Below are 23,080 nucleotides of genomic sequence, written 5' to 3' on the forward strand. Positions count from 1 at the left end.
AACTCTGCTTAGGTCCCTATCTTTTTGGTCGTCACATTAAGGGCATGCTGAACATATGAATGGCAAGGGAAAAAATTTAAGGTTCATCGCTATTGAACCTTGCAATAGTTACATATGTATGTACCTATATTAGGAAAACAAAGATAAAACTCCGAACCCAAAATATTTTAAAAAATAGTTCACAAAACATTGACATATGAATCTTTAAATATTGGTTACCACAAATAGTAAAACAGCCCCAGTGTGAACACACAGGTGGTACGCAACGTTGCGTCGCGCGTCGGCGGCGGCAGGCGTTACGACACACGCCCACACCTGCACCATGCGTCACACACACACACACACACACACAGACACGACAGGTATACCACACTGATCCCGCCGATAATACCCCAGCCAACCTTTTTATTCGTCGCATACGAACTCTGGTTTAGCAGAAAAGCCTTGGCTCAACACTGAACTCTTTACTTTATGTATCTCATCAAATCGTAGTCAGGCACGTTTCTGTCTAGAAGAAAGAATTGTAGCATTGTTTTAAGAAAAATATTGTTATGCATGTATTATTGCTACGAAGTCAGACGCGGCGTAGCACACATATTAGAATTCAACGCGCTCCTCGACTGATTCGTAGATTTTATTTATTTATTTTTTTCCTTTCTTAAGTCGCGCCTTTATATGTCAAGCTTATTTATATTTTAATGTCTGTTTGGATTCTTTTATATTTACAGGGATTTCAGATTATGATATTCAGATTTTTCGGAAGATTTTATTAAATCTTTATATGTGCAAATAATATGTACCTAATTTATTTATAGTAATGTTTACTATTTAAAGATAAATACTTAATGTACTTATTCAATAGAATGCGTGTTACAGCATTTGGAATTGAAAAAGAAGATCTATGCAGAGAACTACGACATAAATATGTATATGAAATAGTTAAATGATTGTGCAACTTAGTCTTAACAGGAAAATTATTTGTATGTTATATACGTAGATACATACAAGGTTCTTACGGCATTTTATAAATATAATTACTACCTAAAACAATAAACAACACGGCAATTAAATGGAATTACACGGTGTTAAAATAACTTGATTTGTAGTCTAATTTCACTTATAGTATTAAGATATTACATCATTTATCAAAAACCATTATAAATCAGACGGTTCTTCTTTCTAAAAAAACCGACGGTTGTGGTCAGTTAGGGGACACCATAACAAAGGCTTTCGCGCTACGGTCAAGGCTGCCGCGCCATCTACCATCAGCTTTAAGAACTTCCACAAGGTTCTAGCTCAATGCCCGTGTGCCTGGCAGATGTCGCCACCGTCGCGAGGCGCACGTTGCCGCCCAAAATCAATATCAGTGGCGTGCGCCGTCCCGCCGATTTTCATCTGTTTCAGAAGGCACCCCTACTGCCCACATTTCATACAGTTACACGCGCAACCAGTGCTCTATAAGCGGATTCTTCGCACCGACGGACTTATCCCTATAATCTGTAAGTAATTCTTTAAAATCATTCATATTCATTCATTTTCCATTAAACAAAAATTAAATACGCATCTGCAGACATCAATTTCATTCAGCAAACACAAGATATGTGCCGACTAGACTGAAAGTATTACGACACAGTCAACTTAGAGTCTGTATATAGGACGGGTTTTGACCTCGAAGGGCGGAACTGTTGCCTAAACGAATTAAAATTGTAATTAATGATTTATTAAACACGATATTTTAATTAAATTTTTGGTCAATTGTGTTTTTTGCTGTATAGTGAACACAAAAATATTAAAACGCGTTGAAATAATAAAGTTGTAGTAAATTGAGCATTTTACAGCGAAAATATTTTTTAATAATATTAGTACTAACAGCTTTGTGATAATAGCATGTTGAGCGTTGATAGGACCTAAATCTGTCGCTTCGTCGTCGTCGTAGTCGTACAACCTGGAAATGATTAGATAATTGCAATGTTTATTTAGCTCCAATTCAGATATTCTACGTTAGAAAAATATAAATTTACTTAACAAAGAGAATCGATTAAGTCTATAAAATAGTTCTGCAGTATACAATGCTGAAAGAACTTTTCAATTTCCGTTTGGCTTCGATAGAGATGATATGTTACCTATACACGATCATATATGTATGGCTTATACGGAATGATCTCGCCTTTCTCATTTTGTATTTTGAATTTAGGTTTATAATAAAGCATAAAAGAAAAGTTTTATATGTTAAGTGAAAACCTTCTTTACAAAAATAAACTGGGCACCATTAAAAATATGAGCATTATTAAAGTTAGGGTCCAATTATTCACTCTGTGTGAAAATGGAGCTTCATTTGCATATACCCGTACCTAATTTTATTATTTTATGCGTATAAAAATAACCGATGGACTAACAAATGCTCTGGAGGATTAACGATAGAGGGAGGGAAAGTTATTTTACAAATCCTCTAGGGAAGAAAGAAAAAGCAATTTTGTGCATTACTTTATTCTGTGTGGAGAAAATTTGAACGTGACATTTTTATAACGACCTCCGCCACTTATGTTGGTATTTTTCCAATAATTTATTATTCTAGGGAATAATACAATTTCGCAACTTCGTACGAAGTATAATTTAAAGACAGTCAAAAAATTTGTTGTAAATAATATTTGCATTATGTCATGCAGAAAAGCTCAACAGAATGCTTAAATTAAAGTTAATTCATATTTCTACAATACCTTTAAAATCAAGACTTCATATTAAAATTCTATAAAAATACATATATCGAGACATCTTCGGAAGATCTTTCAGTATAGGAAGATATCGTTCGTCGATGAACGTTTAGTGGGCAATTACCCAGTGTTCCGAACTAGCTGTTACGTTTTATTAGTTTGAACATATCCCACGGCGGCCACATGAGACATCGCATTCTACATAGTTAATGGCGGCATTACGACCACGGATAACTATCAAACTTTATCGCTTTATTGCCTTATAAAGTACTTTTGTACGTGCTTTCAATTATTTCTATAGGTATTGTTCATATTATGTTCAGATTTGTACCGACACAGAATCTCGCAACGCCTGCCGTATAATGAATAGCAAAGAGTAGTACACGCGATCGTAACATTACTTACAGCGCTGTTTTACACTGCTATGTCAGCATGAAATATCGCTACCGAACAGAAGGTAACTTGATGTTTTCACGAAGCCTCGGTTTTTTCAGATTGGAAATATAGTAGTACGTACTCGTATTACTGTGCTAGGTACGTATTGTTTGCGTGCCAACTTAATGCCGAATCACGTAGCGGGTTGTTTGTGAATGTGCCAGCATTAGGCACTCGGGTCCTAGGATCGATCCTTGCGTAACACTACCACGTCACGGGGTTGGCTGCCCGCCAGCTCTACCTAGCAGCCTCTGTTTATACACACGATTATTTGTTAGTGGGTGGACATATTTATTTCCCTTTTTTGGCAGGGTTCGTTTAAATATGTAGTTTGCAAACACAAAATAGCGAAGTATTTAACGGCTCTACCAGATTATGTAAATTAACCTTATAACCATAATTAATGAGAGAGTAATTGAGCGAGCTAAAACCTTCAAGTATTTTTAGAGTAGCCCTTTCCAGGCGTACCTTTTTACCATTTTTGACCCTTTCATACTGGAGTGCCTTTATTAAAAAAATACATTACTAATGGTTGCGAGAACTTTGTGAATGCTAAATCCGACGGTTTTTGTTTTATATTTCTTTCTTAAAATGTTTTTATTGTGTGTTTATCCTTGATCTCTTGCGACGGGCGGTATTATAGGAAAAACTTTTTGATTCATTTCTTAAGGTATTACTTTAATCCCTGAGGGCGGTCGTTCACTTGTGTACCTTTCTTTGTATCATGTTTAATACGCAATGCAGACATTTAGGAATAGTTTGGCGCTATAAACTTCTCAATTTCATGAATAACTGGGAAGCGCTACCGAGTTTCAAATTCATTGAATACCTAGTCGAGACTCCAGACATAATAATCTAGATTATGCAAATAGTTAGCTGTATGGCTACATGACCAGTATAAATGTTTATGTGAAAATAAGTAGATAATTTTAAGAATCATTTGTAATGGTTAAATTCACGGAGATATACGAAGTTAAATTGAACATAAATGATTTTGAACATAAAGCAATTTCGCTTTATATTAGCAATTTTGTATGAAGTAAAGAAATATTTTATTTCGAATAACTTGGATATTGGACTTATCAGCCGAGTGGCTTTACACGCTTCGTAGAGATACAAAGGGTATAATGTGCCCCCTGAGGTCACGGTTGATGTACGCCTTCCAAAATGTTGCGCTTAACAGCTGCAAACCTCTTTACTACCCTTAGAGACCTCTCTTCCCTTGAATTAACCCAAAATATGTTCCGTTTTACAAACAAGAATATTACGCGCGAAACAGGCTACAATTTTATAGATCCACAATAAAATGGCGTAATAAACCGTGAGAAACCAAAACTGGAACTGTAAATTTTGGAATTTAATCTGAGGGAAAGTAGAAACGTCCGAATATAGGTAAGTGAATGGCCCAATAATAGGTTACGGGGCGGGTTGGTTACGTAACGGGCGGGTTGCCGGAGGGTTGTTCGTTGGACGCTCGCCAGTGTGCCGCTGACGTGACTCCTCGCACCGGCACAAAATTTGTCTCACTTGACGTACGAATATTGTGCCAAAAACTCGTGAACGTTTACCCCAAACCGTCCAATTAACAGTTTCGGAAAGAGAAGTGCAATTGAAAACCGACAACGTGGACAGAGTGGAAAATGCACAAATCAAATTGCATTGTGGATAAGTCTTCTTAGGTTTTTTTGTGCGAAAAGTTAAAAAAGGTTATTAGAATCGATTGAAGATCTGATGTAGGTAGGTACCTAAAACCCAAGATGTTTGTAATTCAGGTTTACGATGTTATTACACTGTCGACCCCTCTATTGTCCTCGATATAGGTCGCGTTTTGTGCCAAATCTGACGCCAAAGGTATACCTCATAAACAAAGAAAACGTTTTTATTGACTGTTTTGGACGACATTAAGCTTGACAAATGGCTTCAAAATATTAAACTGCTCTCTTTTCGTGTAATAATCGAGTAATATTTGCACAGTATATTTGCTTTAGAAGGGATAAGTTTTACGAACTCATTGGCAATTTTATGAAATCATATAAAATAAACTTAATTAATTTCTGCAAAAAACAAGGGTTGCTTTAATCCATGTCTTAACAAATGGGTACGAAAACTGCTAGATAACGGTTGATGGGTGACACGAACGGCCCTCAACGAAGCCCACAAATAAATTATTCCAAGCCAGTGTTACATTATCCAAGTTCATGACCGAAATACAAATTTGACGAATGCTAATTTACATTATGATAAAATTCTGAGCTCCACTTTTCATATAATTTTGAGTAATTATGATTATTTTTCATAATAAGTTCAAAGCTCGTTGCTTAGTGGGGTTAGACAGTAAGTAGATGTGTGATATGGAAACAATTAACTTTGTAATTAATTAGGTCCGATAATTAAAAACACCCTGACTCACGACGTCCACCAATATAAAAGCAAGGAATAAATAAAATCAAAATCAGGAATGTTTCTTGCAGCCGCTACTAAACCACCGAAGCAGACATGAATGTGGTAACTTAGTTACGAGCAGTCGTAAGTGACTTACCTACAGATTGTAGGCACTAGGTTTGTGCATAGAATGGTTCCAGAATATCCTCGAGTATTTACTGAAATTCAGGCCTGAGATGGCGTGATGTCGTAGGCTGATATTAATTAGCGCAGGGCGAATGTATTGTACAATTAATCTGTTAATTACCCCAACTTATATTCATAACGAATACGTGAGGAATTCTTGCGCTTTTATTGTTATTGATGATGACTCGTTGCTTGAAAATGGTACAATATTTAATAAAAGAAAATAAACGAGCTTGTTTGTATTCGCATCGCTTTCATGTTCTGATTAAACGATTTTCAGAGATGCATACTCGTTCGATATAAAATAAAAGTAATTCTCCATCGTGTAAAATGGAACGGAGATAACTCAATTTATTGTTATGCGTATGTCTCTACCATTCACGGGGTTATTGGAAAACGGAACTGTAAAAAGGAAAATATATAGTCAACATAAAAACTTCAAATTGGATCTAATTGTTTTTTGGGCTGAATTATTTTAAGAATGCTTGTGAGTTATACAGTATTCTTAGTGTATGATAAAGAAATGGAATTGTTTTATAATGCTTGATTCTTGTAAAATAATTCGTTTTGTTTTATTATCAGGTAGCTCCTCCCCCACCTCGCAAGCTGTTCACCTAGCCGCATTTATTCCATTAACATTGTTGACGTCTGCGACACTTGCCGGTAGATTTCCCGAGGTAAGTTTATGTACATATTTACTCTGTATCTTACGCAGAACGAAATTTTGTGTGAAAAGAATTCACCGTGTTAACGTCTTATGTAAGTAAGAAGAAAGATGGTCTTTTTGCGAAGGACCTTAAGGTCGTTTTTGCATTGGTACCTGCAGGTTTAGGGAATCAGCCTCACGCTTCGGTTTACATTTACCGAAAGCTTGTTCCAACCGCTGTTCAAGATCTATGAAAATCATGTTATCTTAGACCAAGTATTCTGGCTTTATAGTAAATCTAGTTACTGCATTTACTTATCTACATAGGAGCTTTCCGCTTCTATTCTCTTCACAAATATTCATTTTCTCAAACTAAGATACTATAGTTCGGCCATTCAGAGAATGCGTTCCTGACACGTCGCGATTGAACTGACGACGTAACTTTGCAATGGCGTTGCAGTTACGATAAAAATATTTTTGCTGGTTGTTTACCGTTTTAACAATTGAGGAGCATTAAAACAACATTATTATATCAATAATCAATGAATGTAGTTACGTCGTCAGTTCAATCGCGACGTGTCAGGAACGCATTCTCTGAATGGCCGAACTATAACTATAAGCACACTTATGCTTACACCTAACTAAATAAACACTTGAAGTTTGCCCATTCTACGTGCATTTCCTCGTTTTATTTACAGCGACTACGCTCATTCAAATGAAACATAAAAACGGTCCGAGCGGTCATTTCATTGAGCATAACAGCGTGCAAGCTACTTCAGCTGCATGCAAGGGGCGTGTGAGTAAAAAGGGGTACAGTAGCACCTACTTAAGTCCCACTCGACTCCTTTGTACCACTTGTGTGTTTTTGTCATGCTAAAGAGTAAAGACTCTTACAGCATTTACATGATACTTAGCTTCTTTTGAAACAGACATGAACTGTGACATGAGGGAAAGTTTAAAGCACAGTTTTGCAGATTGCGTTGCATTTGATAAAACATTAAATTCATTATACGTTCATAACCTTTAATCACATACATATTTTATTGATAGTAGGAGCATTGTGAATTAAATGTTAGAATTGCCTCTGAGTAACTCAAGGTAGTGAACGTCATAATGTTGTTCCAAACACTCAAATGTTACACATTATTGGCCATACAAACTCCAGATACTTTATTGAGCTTATTGTAGTTAGTATGGCACTAGACCTTTGATATCTACGCAGCAATAGCAGTTGTAATAAACTAGTGTAATGTGTTTTATAACAGTGACAAATGTGCTCACTGGCCAGGTATGCAACAATATTAGAATTCCTTCGCTGAAACGAACAGGAAATGCGCTGTAACTAATTTACAATTCTTAGAATATTTGAGTTAACATTTCAGCAGTAAAACATTTTTATGTTCAATACTCAAAAAATAAAATACGGAGTAGTGAATTTCTAAAATATCCATCGTTATTTTTTCCTTCGTCGCTGGAAATCGGGTGGAAATGTGATTGAGTTTTTGCTGGAGTCCTTGTCACGGACCGGAATTGCGGCGGGTACTTTGTCTGATAAAATTGCGGTAAAGGTACGACGGCTCTCGGTTCCGAAACTAATAGGTATTTATAAGAATAGAATAAGAATGTATATTGCTTAACCTTTTTTGTGAATTCTTTTGTTTTGGAATATCTTGTTTCTGTGCGGTAAATGTATTAGATAATGAGGTGAGACCACAAATTGTATAAGTAATTGTTATAGTTTCATGGAATTGATGTGGTTTTATTACTAGGGGCGGCAAGATAGAGCGTTCGGGGTGCCCTGGGATCTGTGGCCCGCAGGCCGCGACCACATCAACCCTGTCTTTCTCAAGCTTCCGAAACTCCTTCACCACCAATGTCAATTACCTGAAACGAAGGTAAGTTTGCATGTTATCTGTCCTCTTCCGAAACCTCTGTCTTGATGTACCTATTTGCATGTTGTCTTCTTTCCTAAAATAAAAATAGATTCGAGTTCTGCAATTAACTAAAGTCATTTGGATTTATATTTTCGTGATTATGGTGTCAGATTTTCAATCAACTCTTGTAATACTGTTAGGAACAAAGTTAAAATAAGTAGAATCTTTGCGAATCTTTTAGCTACTCTACTTTCTGGTATCTGTTGTTAGTTTACTTTGTTAATAAGTTGGTAGAAAAACACATTTTTATATAAAGCTCAGTTTTATAATTTAAGGATAAAACAAAATTTATGACACCGTAAAAAGCCCGAACCGCTTCACCGCGCTGCTTCCACCCCGGTCGGCACTCGACATGTCCCGCCCAGTGTTGCCCCCTCCGTCCCCCCCTCCCCGCCCCGCTCCACTTTACATACCGTGTAGCACCACTCATCAGCCGAGACTGTGATTGTATGTGACCACATCACTGCTGCTACTTGTTGGGGCTGCTGTCTCACAACAAATAACAGTTCTGAACAACCTGCATTCAGTGCATGGCGCTTTCCTCTCGATGTCATTGTCGTGATTCGATGTTGCTGCTTAACAAGAGCCATTGTTACAGCTAAGGTATCGTTTATTTCTTTAAACATTTATGTGACCTCCGATTAAGTCAGACTAATAGATAAGATAGAACGCTTCTCAGTTCAGCACTGTAGGAGCCATTTCTAATTAAGATAGCTTTAATGGCAGTTTTCACAGTAATTGGCGAATTATTAAGGTTAGGTGACCATGAGTGGCTACATTGTGTGTCGGTTTTGTCCTTCCTGTGCGTGTCCCTGTAACTTGGCGCGGCGTGGCGGTGGCGTGCGGCGAGTAGTTCAGTGGAGGCGTTGCGCAGATTCAGCTCGGGGGACCTGCAGTCCGAGTGCGATGAAGGCGAGGTGGACCCCTACACCGGCCGCCCGGCCACCACCAGTCAGCCGAAACCGCAGAATCAAAGGCCGGCCTCCCAGGGTAAGAAACAAACTACCCAATAAGTATCTCTTTCAGCGACAACTTTATCCTCAATCGAATACAAGGAAGAGTTTGTGTGTTTAGGACTACCATATTTAACGTGACTTGTAATCCGGATTACACAACAGATTACAATGTTTTTAGGACTAGCATCTATCTGATAAATTCGTGGCGATTTGAATGAATAAATGTGTGTGGTTGAGGTTGCATTTGGTATTTATTTGAATTAGCCACCGGGGGGAGTCTCAGCGGCGCTTCGGGTCCTCCTCCCGCACCGTCTGCGAGTGTAGCCGCCGCAGCGAACAGTGGCGGGGACCTCTCACTGAACTTGCGAGGAGGATCGCGCGGGACCTCCGCTCCCTCCTCCCCGGCCAAGTCACGCGAGTCTCTCCTGCAACGAGTACAATCCCTCACTGGCGCCGCAAGAGATCAAGGCGCCAATTTATTAGGTAAAGTATGTTTAAAGCCATCCCCGCAGAGCAGCTTTTACAGACGGCTGCCTTGAAATTCGGGTTTAATCTTTATCATAATATATGTCATCTTGTAAAAGAAAATGTGTCTTCAAAGAGTAAAATCGGAATTTATATTGTCTGCGTAGAATTTGGAATTATCATATCGCTCTTCACGGTAGATTCTGGTTAAGAAATTAATCTTTATTAAAGAGCATTTTTTTCCATCTTTGCTGGAGTGGTTAACGTATTTTTTGTCTGGATATTTAAGTTTATGACTCCACATTATATCAATAAGTGTTAACTTAGGGAGCGTGACGTCAGTAGCATCTGTGGGTCGCGGGTACAACCGGGACCGATGTGTGACGCTGCTGGTGGTGGATGATCAGAACACCGACTGGTCTAAGTACTTCCGAGGCCGCCGCTTGCCCGGCGAGTGGGACATCCGCGTCGAACAAGCCGAGTTTAGAGTGAGTACCGTATACAGATACACTATCTAATCGAATATATCTACTTACAGCCAAGAACATTTTTGGTCTGGCAAATGTGATTTTCCTTCCTCTTATGCAAGTCACAAATCTGGATTCCCATGGGCTTTTCATGGGAATCTAGATTTGTGCACAATTAATTGCAATTTGTTCCCCCTTAGAGATAAAATATAACTGGCAACACATAGGTTTATTACTCGCTTCGCACCACAAGGGATTTCACATACATGTATGTTTATATGTCTATAAGTTCGGAAATAATAGAACTTGAAGATATATTTGGAAAGCTATTTGTCTTTCGCCTTCGTGTCTGTCACGCGCAGCCTCCATTCAAAAGTATTGATTGACTGACGGTGCCAGATGGCAAGTTCATAGGTTTTTACCGTTTTAAGCTCCGACTTTATTGGGGAACAAATGCGTCGTGACATCATTCCGTCCCCTTGTGAATAAGGCGTATTATTTGTCTAGAGCTATTTTTAACTGCTCGAAATAATTGGCGTTTGATCATGTTTATTACTAAAACATATTCTACTAGGTTCCTACATATTGTCAGTTACAGTCAGGTAGTAGCAGTAGTAAATTTTATCCATAAAGTGTTCAACATGTGTACCCAAAATCCAGCCGGCATAGCACCTGAAATTCCATTCAATTATGTACCCTCGCTACTAAATAGGTGTTGTAGAACAAACTATTGTAATATTCAGGCGCACACTGCCCGTGTCCACGTCAATGTGTACAGAGCCTCAGTGAACTTGTTAATTATTACGAACATTCTGTAACCCGCCCTCGTGATGTCTTTTTTCATACCGAATTAACTAGGCCTTTATGTCTATGCCCTGACCTTTCTTCAGAAAAATGTGATTCCTGCTGTTTTCTTTTACGTTTTTGTCTTGGAAGACTCTCGAACTCAAGCAAGAGATGGATTTACATGTCGTTAATATTCAATTCTATTACACAGCGAGTTCATGCATAAATGGCTCATTTGAAGACTTTATTCCAAATTAGGTTCACGTAACTACATAAAATATTCCATTAAATTCAAGAAAGGCACTTCAGATACTACTTTATAAAGTGATTCTTCGAGGTATACAGGTTTAGGGACGAAGGTTGAAGCTTAAGTTAAAAGGGATAATGAAATCAACCCGTTCCTTTATTACACAAGTCACAAGTTGTATAAGTTTTACCGTTCCCTGCACAGGAATTGACCGTGACGGCCAATTCTGACGGAGCCAACGTATCTATGGCCGTTTATCGCAGCGGCACCAAAGTCACTAGATGCTTCAAGTAAGTGTAATTTTCTCATTTTCATACTAATTTGTAATATTTTCTTGCCACATTCTATTCAGAAACGAGACTCCGCTAAGTTAATAACGTAATTAAGAGAGCTCTAAGCTGGCTTTAAACTCATTTAGAAATCTAGGAGAAATATGGACTACACAGGGTGTTTGTTGGAGAAACATTATTGTTATTAAAGTTCTAATGGTGGATTAATAATGAGATTTATTATCTGGAGAAACAATCTAATTAGTCCCTATTGGGTTGTAAAGGTATTATAAGTTCGTCGATGAGTTAATCCACCGCAAAACAAGCACATTAACTAAACCCTATTTATAGATAAAACGTCGGTGACTCAAACTGTGTATGAAACCATAAAATATAAATGGAAGTTTGTAACAACTTTTGTTTGTGTTGCCGTGCTATGATTGAAGTGTGGGCGCTTTATTATTTACATAATCATAGACAACCCATAACTTAGTTTGTTCAAACTTATGTAAACTACTTCCTTACACGACTGAAGTAAAGAAAAACATTTGGAAACGAAGTTTCCACTGAATATTAGTGCTACATAAATATTCAAATCCCAGTGAGGGCTATTTCTAGAGTATTAAAATATTAAAATAATTGACACAACTTTATCCTGTTAGGCCGGATTTCGTGTTGGTGAGGCAAAACGTTCGCGATGCGGGGGCCGACCATCGGGCCCTACTTCTGGGCCTCAAGTTTGGAGGCGTACCTTCCATCAACAGCCTCAACTCCATCTACCACTTCCAGGTATTTTATCATTTAGTTTCATTCAGTAATTTACTGTAGTTAGAGTGGTTTAACTTAATGGTTGTGTTTGCTTAGGATCGCCCTTGGGTGTTCGGCCATCTTCTTCAACTACAACGGCGCCTTGGCAGGGAGAACTTCCCTCTCATCGAGCAGACCTACTATCATAACCACACCGATATGGTAAGTACATAGATTGTTTGTGTTTAATATAACAACTGTTCCGCGCTGCCTACTTTACCTATTCTATTAAGGCCTAATATAGGTGCGGATTGGCAACAATATGCAATCAAATCATTTATTAAGAGTATGTACGTGTATACAACTTTTTCTCTTAGATATCTTCGTTGAAAGTTTGCGCACATCTTTATGATCCATAAAAATACAATATCAACATGTGACGGCGTCGCAGGCTTGCCGTTAAACTTTTATTAGGCTTCTGACAAAGAGGTTGTACAACTAAAATATGAAACTAAAAATTCCGTTTGAATTTCTTTATTTTAACCTATATATCACTATAATTAGTTAATTTACAATCATTAACTTACAAATAAATAATACAAAAATAACGTTATAACTATTTTTGTCTTAGAAGACAAAACAACAATTTAGAAGCGTCCAAAAGAAAAATCACAAAGTAACAATTTTTAAATAGTTTTAAACAATAAATTCGTCTCACTGCCAATAGGGCTAATTGAACTTCATATTTCACACACACAACAGACACCTATATAACTTAACGTCGAAATGAGTCTAGTGTTACATAATTAATGTTTGGTTTAGTATAACAGCTGCTTTGTTTGCGTACAATTAGCGATGGGTGTGAATGAATTTGTAATTTTTCACGAGGACGACGTAATGAGATGTTGATAAGGTACATTTTAAAGTGAACTTGTGCATCGAAGAGGGTGAATCAAGTCATGGTGCTATTGGAGCCCGTCGCTTGCAGGCACCTCGTGAGAGCGGGGGCCCTGTAACACAAACACCAGCGGTGAGTGACGAACTGCAGCGCGAGGCACCGTGCCCACATCAAACGCCCGCTGTTTACGCCTGGAACTTGTTCCCCATAATACAAACGAACAGTGACAATTTAAATGTTATCCCATCTTAATATTGTTTGAAATGAGAAACCTACTGCTTCACACTGTGAATTGCTCGACTGTTTATATAACCGTGAATGGGAGCATAAAATCGTTCTTCGCATGAGTAATCTGGTTTGGCACACCGAGTGCGAATTAGTAATGGGCTTCAAGGTTGTCTATGAATTTTATTGTTTATGATTCCTTTGCCGTCGTAATTAGGGATTTTTAGGTATTGTATTCTGAAGGTTTGTTATTATTTACTTATGGCTGACTTAAGTAGGTATAATTATAGGGGCATACAGTGATGTTTGAAAGCAACTGTTTCTGTAGTTTTCAGTGTGTGTACGTGTAAGCTGTCACATACATACTGGTTTATGGGTTAAAACCTGTATGTATGTGACAGCTTTCACGTAGTACACACACTGAAAACTACAGACTACGCTTGGGTTTTCCATAATATTCTATTATAACAATTTGTCAACATCATGTTGCCAGATAAGGATGACACTCATATCAATAGGTGTCATTAGCAATGTAAAAATATATTATAATTTAATAAACAATATTTACCTAGTCCAGTGGCACCGGCGTTTGCGGTCGTGTAGACAGATGCCGTGTCGCTCGTAGCACTCGTCGAAGGCCGTCACGCAAGAGTTCGGTGATTTTGTTTGCCGCCGATTCATGTGCACCTGCCATTACCATACTATTAGTCTCGACATACTAGACTCGTCATTATCATTTTTATCCTACATGTGCTACTAACGAAATAAAAGCGAAAAGTGCGGCTACGAGAATGCCGTAGCATTTTTCGTAGCGTTTCTATTTATTGCCCGCAACGTAGGCCTAGAAAGTATCGAATATTATGTGACACCCAAAATAAACATAGCATTTAACTAGCTAACATGACCCCAGAATATCAATATAAAGTAGGCAGAGCAATATATGTCATGCTAAGAAAAATATTCATCCGCTCAACTCATTAATAATATGTTTGGGAAAACGAGTTGAGAAGAAAATAGGAAATTGGACCGCATACGGAGAAACGAATATTTTTGCATATATTTGGGTGTCATTGATATGTGGCAATCGGCTACAATCTCGAACTTTTTGGCTTGGCTTGCAGTTTTAAACTAAAACCAAATGTTATTCAAAGTTTGTAGCAAGCACGTAGTTTCGCGAACTGAAATCTTTTAAGAATTTCTATTCCAATCACAGTTTCAACCTCTTTATTTTAGAACTGCTCACGAATATTTTGTTCCAAATTATAATATTTTTACTATCAAGAAAATTAATCAATAGCTTACTTTGCAAGTGCAACCCTGTTTGTAGAGGAGTCGGAATCCTTTCCTCTGACGAGGTGTGACGTCACGCCATTTTTTGACGAAACTGCACAAATGCATGTGAGCTTCTAAATGTATTACTCGACCTGCAACATGAAAAGGGGCTCTATCATACATCTGTAGTTCTGTGGAAGGTGCGGTAATAACCCGTCAACGTCGCCTCCTCATAAATCTTCCGCATACACAAGACTGTAACGAAATAATAAATGAATTTTCTTTATTCTAGAACATCGTAACTCAAAGTTTACACGAACAATCCTCTTTTACGTCTATAGCAAGCTCATTTGAAATTCGAACCATTTTTCAATGAATAAATTATCCGCACAAATAGTTACGACATTTCAGGAATAGAATTGTCAGAAAAGAAATTAGGTTTCATAAAGCCCATTCAAAGAATACTTGCTTTTGTACAGTTGACATAATAAATGTTAGCTAGACTGCTAATTCGATTGCTTAATGTACTTAAAGTCTTGAATAGACGTGTCTGCAATTGCTTATCGCTATACAAAGTCAAATCCTATTGAAGCAGGCAAGTGCTAGATATTTATCCAAATGTCTGCCTTGGCCTTCTTGGGTTTTTATAAGATTACTGTCGGCTTAAAATTCTCGCAAGTATTTTTGCATAACATCCGCTTGGAATTCTATTTAGTCGAATTGAATTAGAATATGGTACAGAACGAGGTAATAAATTATCTAAATGTTTCCTGGTCTGTGCGCCAGGGCCTCGTCCTCGAGCATTATCAGCATTTTACGTTATAGCAATATCGATCCTTGAGCTTAGTTCAGGTAAACCGGCAGTGGGTGAACGGAATTCATCCTTTAAGTTGCTCGGACATTCGTTTTACCCGAACAACATCAAAATCGTATTAGATACATGTGAGATATTCACCTGTAATAACATAGGTCTCCCTCGGCTGTAGGTCCACTCCACACAAAGATTCTTGGGACGGCGATAATAAGCGGCCGGATTGTAGGGCCACCTTCGCTTTCGGCGTCGCCTGTAATACAATACCATTTTCTTTAGCTTACCGAGTACATACTTATGCTAGTTTTCTAATGTTTCATTGCATTAAAGTAGGTACGTTTGTTCAAAATGAAGTCATTGTGTTCGATCGAATAATCACAGTTACTTAGATAAAAATGAAACGATTTTGTAATTAATTCTATTTACTTGGTCATATGGTTTTTTACTCACTTTGTAAGTGTTTCGAATCTTCAGTTTATATGCGTCGTAAAAATCTTTGCCTCGAAATGTTTTTTGTACTCTTCCAACGATCACTGAAATAGAAGCAACATTTTAATTATTTCTCAAGTAACTTACACTACACAGTCAATTAATTAATCACCACTCGAGGCGAAATTGAATCCTTGAATTAAGTTTTCCAATATTTCTTTACATTTTGAAGGGCATTCTCCAGCCAATGGATAAAATTATTTTATGAATGTTTGTTTAAGCCATGCTTACCAAAATCGCTGTTACAAAAGTGCGTCTGTGGATGTGCGGGCATGCACGAGCAGGCGTCGGCGACGCGATAGCACGCGGCCACCAGCGCCAGCGCCAACCACCTCGTCAGCATGCTATATCTGATGATCTAGAACAAACCATACCAGTTGTAGGCGTGTCATACATCACCCCTCCTTATATGTAAGAATACGTTACACACCACGCATATTTTTTCAATTCCAATATGTTAAACTTCCAAGGAATCCCATTGTTTCCAAGCACCCATTGATCAAGCAAATTAAATGATAAATACGATCAGATCGACAGTAACAACACAATACGACATTTTGTGATTCCTGCCGCTGATGTACATTTGTCATGCTGTAATTAGTAACGAGCCGTCTCGAATTCCACAAAGTTTGCTGTGCTGTAATTATCGTACCGCACTCGTAAAACAAGATGTAAAAGAACTCTTACAGACTTTAATAACTGTAATTGAATCATAATTTCATAAATGAGCCCCAAAATAAAACTTTACGTATTTTCCTCAGCCTCAGATATTTTCAGACAATTTGTTTTGACCCTATCTGTCCTTTGGCAACCTCACAGACTTTTTATTGCCGATAACGTTACTTTATTTTCTTGTTTTTCCGATACCGGCTTTTGTTAGAAACAGTAAATATTTATTTTCATTTTGTGTATAACGATTAATTCGCTCATTGATCATAAATACTCGTAGCATCACGTTGCATTAATATTACCTTCAGGAATGTTTCAATACATCATCTATAATGAAACCTGAAGCTATCAGTTCATTACAGAAAAGGTTCGAAGTCCGAGTAATATATTCTCAATCAAGTATCTTATGACATGCCATTACATTCTATTGATCGATATTCTAATAAATTAAATAGAAAGCTGTTTGGGAATCAACTAATCTAATGTTATAAGTGATATAAGACTTCACACTTTAAATTAATTACGTTTGCGAAGGAGCCCATCAATTTGTATCGCGGGCGCGGCGAGGCGAGAGCATGTTACGGATAATTTATTAGCTTAACCACCTCTGGGCTACTGCGCGATGATGCTTGTGAGTCTTGTGACCTACATCACGAGCGAGCCTTGTTTTTGTTCCATTGATACTTTGTTGTTCTATAACGTGGCGATAAACTTTTATTACCGTACCTCTATTTTTTGCATTCCCGAGAATAAACGTCGCGGCGCGGCGCCGCCATGTCATAACCTCGTGTTCATTGTTACTTTGTATGAGAATTGTTAAAGCTTAACCAACTCAGGCTAGAGCGATGTCTCTAGGGATATTGTAACAAGAGAAGTTCTTTTATAAATCGTTGACGTTAATCCATTTTGGTCCCATTCGCTCACGCCCTATTCTATTAGTATCTAGTAAGAGGATTAAGCTAGTTTTACATTTGAAAGTTATTGAACCGTCTTCAAATGCAATGATTTCATTTAAGACTACATACACAATGTATCTAAGTAAGAGTATTTATTGTAGTTTAAGATAATGACTCCTAAATATATAGCTTATTGAGTTATTAGGCTTAGCCGGGAACAATGAGAGAGCTATTACGAGCCCTGCGTGGGAGGTTGACTCGTCGCAGGCATACGGAAATGCGCTAGAGTTGATTGCCTTTACATCACGCAATCTAACTTTTATATCCACCTTGACAATTGTTTACATTTTAAAATATCAAAATTAAAACACAAATTAAACGATTACCACGCAGGTATGTTAATCATTTGTTAAATGGTTAATAAAAATGACAGCTTTTATTTATAAGATAGCGGTTATCCAATTAACAATTTATTTATGGTAATAAAAGGCACAAATTGGACTATAGTTATGAGTTTTGGAACAACGATAATAATTAGTTCATATAAATTATTCAGGGCCAGTTCTGTTTTAAAAATGTTGACTTTTTGTTTATTTTTCCGACCTTGAGATGTGATGAAAATATCTGTAAGATTATAATTATAATTATAGGATAATAAGGATAATAGGACTCGCAGAAATGATTAATGTAATTCTAATCATCATCGTTAACATTCAATTACTCATTAGTGATTCTTTGTGACATGTCTACAGAACATGATTAGAATAGAACCGTGTGTAATTTCTCAAGACATTTTCCTGTACCGGTTGCACCTGTCAATCAATGGGGTAATTAAAAATATTCGTTACAGTTTACCTTATAATATTGTCACTTAATTTTAGTTTTCATTTGATGCAGAAATATTTATTTAAATTAGATTTAACAGTCCACTTACATAGGCGCGAAGTTAAATTACAGAATCCGCGCTGTGCTCCAGTCGGCAGTATCCTTACGATTGCGTTTATACACGTGGGCCGTACCTTTTGTACCCCTACGATGAGTGCGGTATAATCCTGCTTTGTACACAGAATTCGGATAAAAATCACAATGCGGAAATTTTATGGGTGCATTCCCATAGTCGCACCCGTGGTTCCGACCGCGGCCCGCTGCAACAATACCTCGTTTGTCAGGGTTCGTCGAGAAACCTGAGGTGAATGTTGACGTTAGTGTTTATACTTGTTTACCGGCATCTAACATAAAGCGCGCTGTGGGCACGTTTGTTAAAGTATTCAAATCAAATTATATTGGTTCCCATGTGCCAGAAACTTTGATTGTATGACCCGACAATAGAACACCCTATTGCGGTTAAATTACTTTTTTGAAGTCTTTTATTATTACCGAAGCGTTGCATGTGGGAGTGAGTCGAGAACTGCAATAGGATAATTGTAAAGTTTTTTCTTTAGCATCTAATTATTGAGTTTGTAAACATTTTAAGAACTGTTGTTAATCGTTGATGACCTAATGATGCTATCAGGATTTATTGATCTTAATTCTACCATCAAGTTTATCGTGTATTTTATTATTTTCACATGCAGTTAATATGTTTCGTTGCGTGCATTTCTTGCGGGAATATTTAAGTATTGGTGTTTATCACGTATCATGGCTGTTTATTGCACAGTAAAATGTCTGTTTTCTAATATTGCTAGGTAAAACATAATGTTTATGCCCATTGCTTTGTTAGGGCTTGGGTAACAAACGATTGACCCTTTCCATTCTTTGGATGGTTATAAATACGCAAACAATATACACTGTGCACCATACTCTTCTCTTTTGCAAAATTTTCTAAGAAGCTTGTGCCATAATATGAATGCGATCCACATAACTTTGCATTACTGCTTATTAATATAATAATGACATTGGCATAAATCATTGTTAGCAATATCGACAGTAGAACCATCAACACCTTTTTGCACGGTTTTTTGCTCGACCACCAACTAGCACCTAGTGTTCAATATTGATATAAAAACTAGCGCCGACATTCTGACAGGTGTTTTTATTAATAGGTAGCGAATATTACGGTAACAACAGCTATCTGTTGAAATAAATTGGAACACGTCCCTTCACGGAACCTGAGATTGACTAAGTGGGCTGCGCACACGAGTTACGAGCGACCGTTGTAACAATTTGTACTTGCTGCAAACATTTTTGGTAACTGTTTTGTTGTTGCAAATTGGACAACTGTCTTTAGTAAGTCACGTGATTGTTTCTTTATACTAACAACAGGAAATTATGCAACTAAGGGAAAGAAAATAAAATTCAAGTTGATGCAAATTCCGAGAGTCATTCAAAAGTAATACATTCAAGAATTTACCTGTTTATTATGTTCATGTGTATGTAAGTCACCAACATCCTGCGGTTTTCGGTCAAGGCGTGATCTGAATTGCGGTTTGCCCAAGTTAAATAGAGTATTAAAAATGTATTTTTTTCGACGTACACATTCGTGAAAGCAGTTTATTAGCTTGAAGTTTCACGTGTATCACGTTGTTTATTTGGTAGAGATGGCAGTGTCATTGAACTCCAATATTTACTTAGAATAATTAGAGAGCAATAGATGGTTCAATAAGCACCTTTCATATTTCTTAAAGGCGTAATTGAGGCATTAAATGAGCTACGATACGTGAACATTCGGTTAATTTTCTAGTCTATCTCACTCACTGAGAGCTCGATCACAGAAACACATAATTATCACGCTCATACATTAGGGTTAAAACTTAAAACACTCAAGGCTTTTGTAATGTAAGTAGCTTTACAAAATGATACGCGAACAGTTTTTCAAGAGGTAGGTTACGCAAGTCGGCGCCAGTCGTTCAGTCGCGCATTGCTTCATTATCAAGATGTACGAATAACGACCATCGTTGACGTCGTCGGGATGTCAGAAAAACCCACAAACTACATAAATCTATCGGCCAATCCTTAGCCTGACTCGTGACACTTCAATTATACTAGTAAACATGTCAATCAATCTTCACTGTGTGATCTATTCATCTCCGCGGTTACTTGATGTCTGATTTAGTTCTTTTGAATTACATATTTATAAGTTCCTAGGAGTCAGTTTTTACAACTAGGATTATACAGACATCACTAGAACTATTCTTTAAGTTTCCTTTTTCCTGAACTTAATCGTAATGTGGGGTTTTCTCATTTTTTGATAAGAGGATTAGGATATTATTTCATACGGTGTTTCTAAATAATATCGGGTCGCTTTCCTTATTACTATTTTTAATGTTTGTGGTTTTAGTTAGGCACATGTATTGTGTTGAGGAGGAAACACTCCATCTTATATCCCAGTACGTAGTCAGCAGATTTATCAGTATACACTAATGCTTTGGTGATAACGAAATTCTTAACTGGTTTTCAAGGAAAATTTACCACAATAACTATGGGGTTTTTATGTCCTTACATCTATTTACATACATTCCTTATCCATTCAAATAGTATTATAATGTAATGATATTTTGCACAATTTATTTTCCCATATATGGTATACATAAGAGATAAAGTAAATTATATTAATTTAAATATGCTTGGGCATGGCTAATCTGCATCAAGTTCAATGCTTATACTAAGTAGGTTTATCGGATGAATTTGCTTAGGATAAGAAATCTCGACATAGATAATAATTAGTCTGAACATACATATTTTATACAGTCGGCGTACTTGACAGCCAAATTGATGGAAAAAGCTCGTTGGACGTTTCTATGTCCGCCCATTAGTTCCACTGGTGGAATGTTAGGCTTTTTCTCTACAACCTGTATGTCAGTGTCAACGATTCTATCGACAACTTCATGAGTTTTCTTATGTCCCTGCATATTTCAGTAAATACGGACCGTTATTATTCTTGAAAAGCATCGCTTTGTACAAACGATCGTCATTAGAGTTTTCTATTTGAATGTCACCATGAAGTAATTTCTCCAAGCAATGTACGCATATTATATATATGCTGCCAGATTACGATAAAATGTAAAATACTATTCATAAACATTCGTTATAACAGTTTAGTGATAAATCACGGATGAGAAACGTGATTCTTATTGTTATAAAATAGATAGAACGAATGGGAAGATCGTGTCCGTGATATATATAAAGGTTAACGAGAAGCAAAGATTAAGGGACTGTTCGAATAGATTTGCTTTTGATAAGATCGCTATGGTTTTCGTCTAGGTATGCATAAAGTTTATCGTCACAGTACAAAGGGTCGAAAGATCGCTAGGAATGCGCGGTATCAAAGGTTAGGCTGTAATCGAGATGTGCTTTACTTTTTATTTTATTTTCAAAATAAACCATCCAGCGCGCCATTACTGATGATGTTAAGTTACAAGAATAAGTACGTGAGTCATACTTAACACCATATTATATAGCAAATCATACATCTCTACATGTAAATAAATATCTTTATATCGCTGGTGATAACATCAGACATAGGGTACCTACAGTTTTGTTGCAAGTTATAAACAAGAAACATTCGATGATGGAGCTTATTTACTAAATAACATTACCTACTGAAAAACATTTTATGTAAGATTTTGTTAACAATTTTGAAAGAAAACCTAATTTTATGTTGAAAACCTTGACAGTAGATTTACGACTGATCATATTTCACTGTAATGTAAGCGCAATTTTTACGTTGACTGTGTTGACATCGAGTGTGCGCACAATATGCATATTCATTTCCACAAATGATTCGCTATAAAAGATTATATTCAAAAGTTAATAATATGAAGTGTTAAGTACTGAATATCTTTTTACTCGTTTGACGTTAACACGCCTCTCGTCGCGTTGAAAGAAAGATATGCATATATTGTGTAGGGAAACATTTGCATAATTTGTTGTGAAAAATCGTAAAGCGAGTATTTGTTGAGTGTTCATCGAAAAGTTTCCCCTTTTTTACATAATCGCAATAAACTTCACAGTCCAGTTTATTTTAAACCGAATCAAAGTTTTTTTTGTCGTTTGAATTTGTTTTATTTTTATGATCAACAACCGTTTGAAAACATTGAAAGTTCAATTTGAAATGAAATTCACTATTAACTATGAGTAAAGGAATAGCAGAAACACTAATTAGCGGCGACCCCAGATGTCCAGGTGTCTGCTTGCATCGCTATAAATAATGCATTAGACGAAAGCGCAATTAATTGCAAGTGTCCATTTGTTTTACGGTTACAGTTAGTAATCGTCTCAAGAACAATTGTGATTGTCTTATCTATTATGTTGGTACTTCAACATTAGGTATCTCTTGGAATTAAAATCAGACGCTACTCATTTGTAAGTGGGGAAATTGATAAAGTAATCTTGAATTCTTGATAAGGAATTGCATTTAATTCTTCAACTAAAGTGTAACTGTGTGAAGCAGAAATTCCACTCGATTTAACACCAGAGAATAAAATGTAAGAATAAGACATTCGAGCAGTTTAAGGGAGCCGAAAACGTGCGGTAACATATAGGCTATAAAACCGGACGACCGACAGGAAAGGAGATAATAAAGTCATGAGACGCTCAATTCGTACATTTTATGCGAAATTCAAAGCTTTCACATTTACTCCGAACAGGCTT

At 37.0% G+C, this 23,080-nt stretch overlaps 2 protein-coding genes across 6 annotated transcripts in view; one reads left to right on the forward strand and one right to left on the reverse strand.

Annotated features, from left to right (window-relative positions):
• Nucleotides 1-8,059: 8,059 nt before the first annotated feature.
• LOC124630656 (synapsin) overlaps nt 8,060-23,080 on the forward strand; it is a 53,049-nt gene continuing 38,028 nt past the window's right edge. The window contains exons 1-8 of the mRNA XM_047164619.1: nt 8,060-8,064; nt 8,130-8,255; nt 9,148-9,284; nt 9,515-9,733; nt 10,043-10,203; nt 11,420-11,505; nt 12,147-12,273; nt 12,349-12,453. Of these exons, the coding sequence (XP_047020575.1) occupies nt 8,060-8,064; nt 8,130-8,255; nt 9,148-9,284; nt 9,515-9,733; nt 10,043-10,203; nt 11,420-11,505; nt 12,147-12,273; nt 12,349-12,453 (966 nt within the window). The remainder of the gene's footprint in view (nt 8,065-8,129; nt 8,256-9,147; nt 9,285-9,514; nt 9,734-10,042; nt 10,204-11,419; nt 11,506-12,146; nt 12,274-12,348; nt 12,454-23,080) is intronic.
• Nucleotides 12,750-23,080, reverse strand: part of LOC124630298 (tissue inhibitor of metalloproteinase) — a 34,767-nt gene continuing 24,436 nt past the window's right edge. For 4 of the 5 annotated variants that reach the window (XM_047164131.1, XM_047164130.1, XM_047164129.1 and 1 more), the window contains 6 exons: nt 16,158-16,284; nt 15,888-15,970; nt 15,582-15,690; nt 14,657-14,778; nt 13,923-14,041; nt 12,750-13,241 (listed from right to left, as the gene is read on the reverse strand). In XM_047164131.1, coding sequence (XP_047020087.1) covers nt 13,184-13,241; nt 13,923-14,041; nt 14,657-14,778; nt 15,582-15,690; nt 15,888-15,970; nt 16,158-16,269 — 603 coding nt within the window. In that variant the 5' untranslated portion in view covers nt 16,270-16,284 and the 3' untranslated portion in view covers nt 12,750-13,183. Of the gene's footprint in view, nt 13,242-13,922; nt 14,042-14,656; nt 14,779-15,581; nt 15,691-15,887; nt 15,971-16,157; nt 16,285-18,425; nt 18,450-23,080 lie in introns of those variants that run through there. The other variant, XM_047164132.1, reaches the window with a different exon arrangement.

This window comes from Helicoverpa zea, chromosome 5 (assembly GCF_022581195.2).
Source record: "Helicoverpa zea isolate HzStark_Cry1AcR chromosome 5, ilHelZeax1.1, whole genome shotgun sequence".
Classification (NCBI taxonomy): domain Eukaryota; kingdom Metazoa; phylum Arthropoda; class Insecta; order Lepidoptera; family Noctuidae; genus Helicoverpa; species Helicoverpa zea.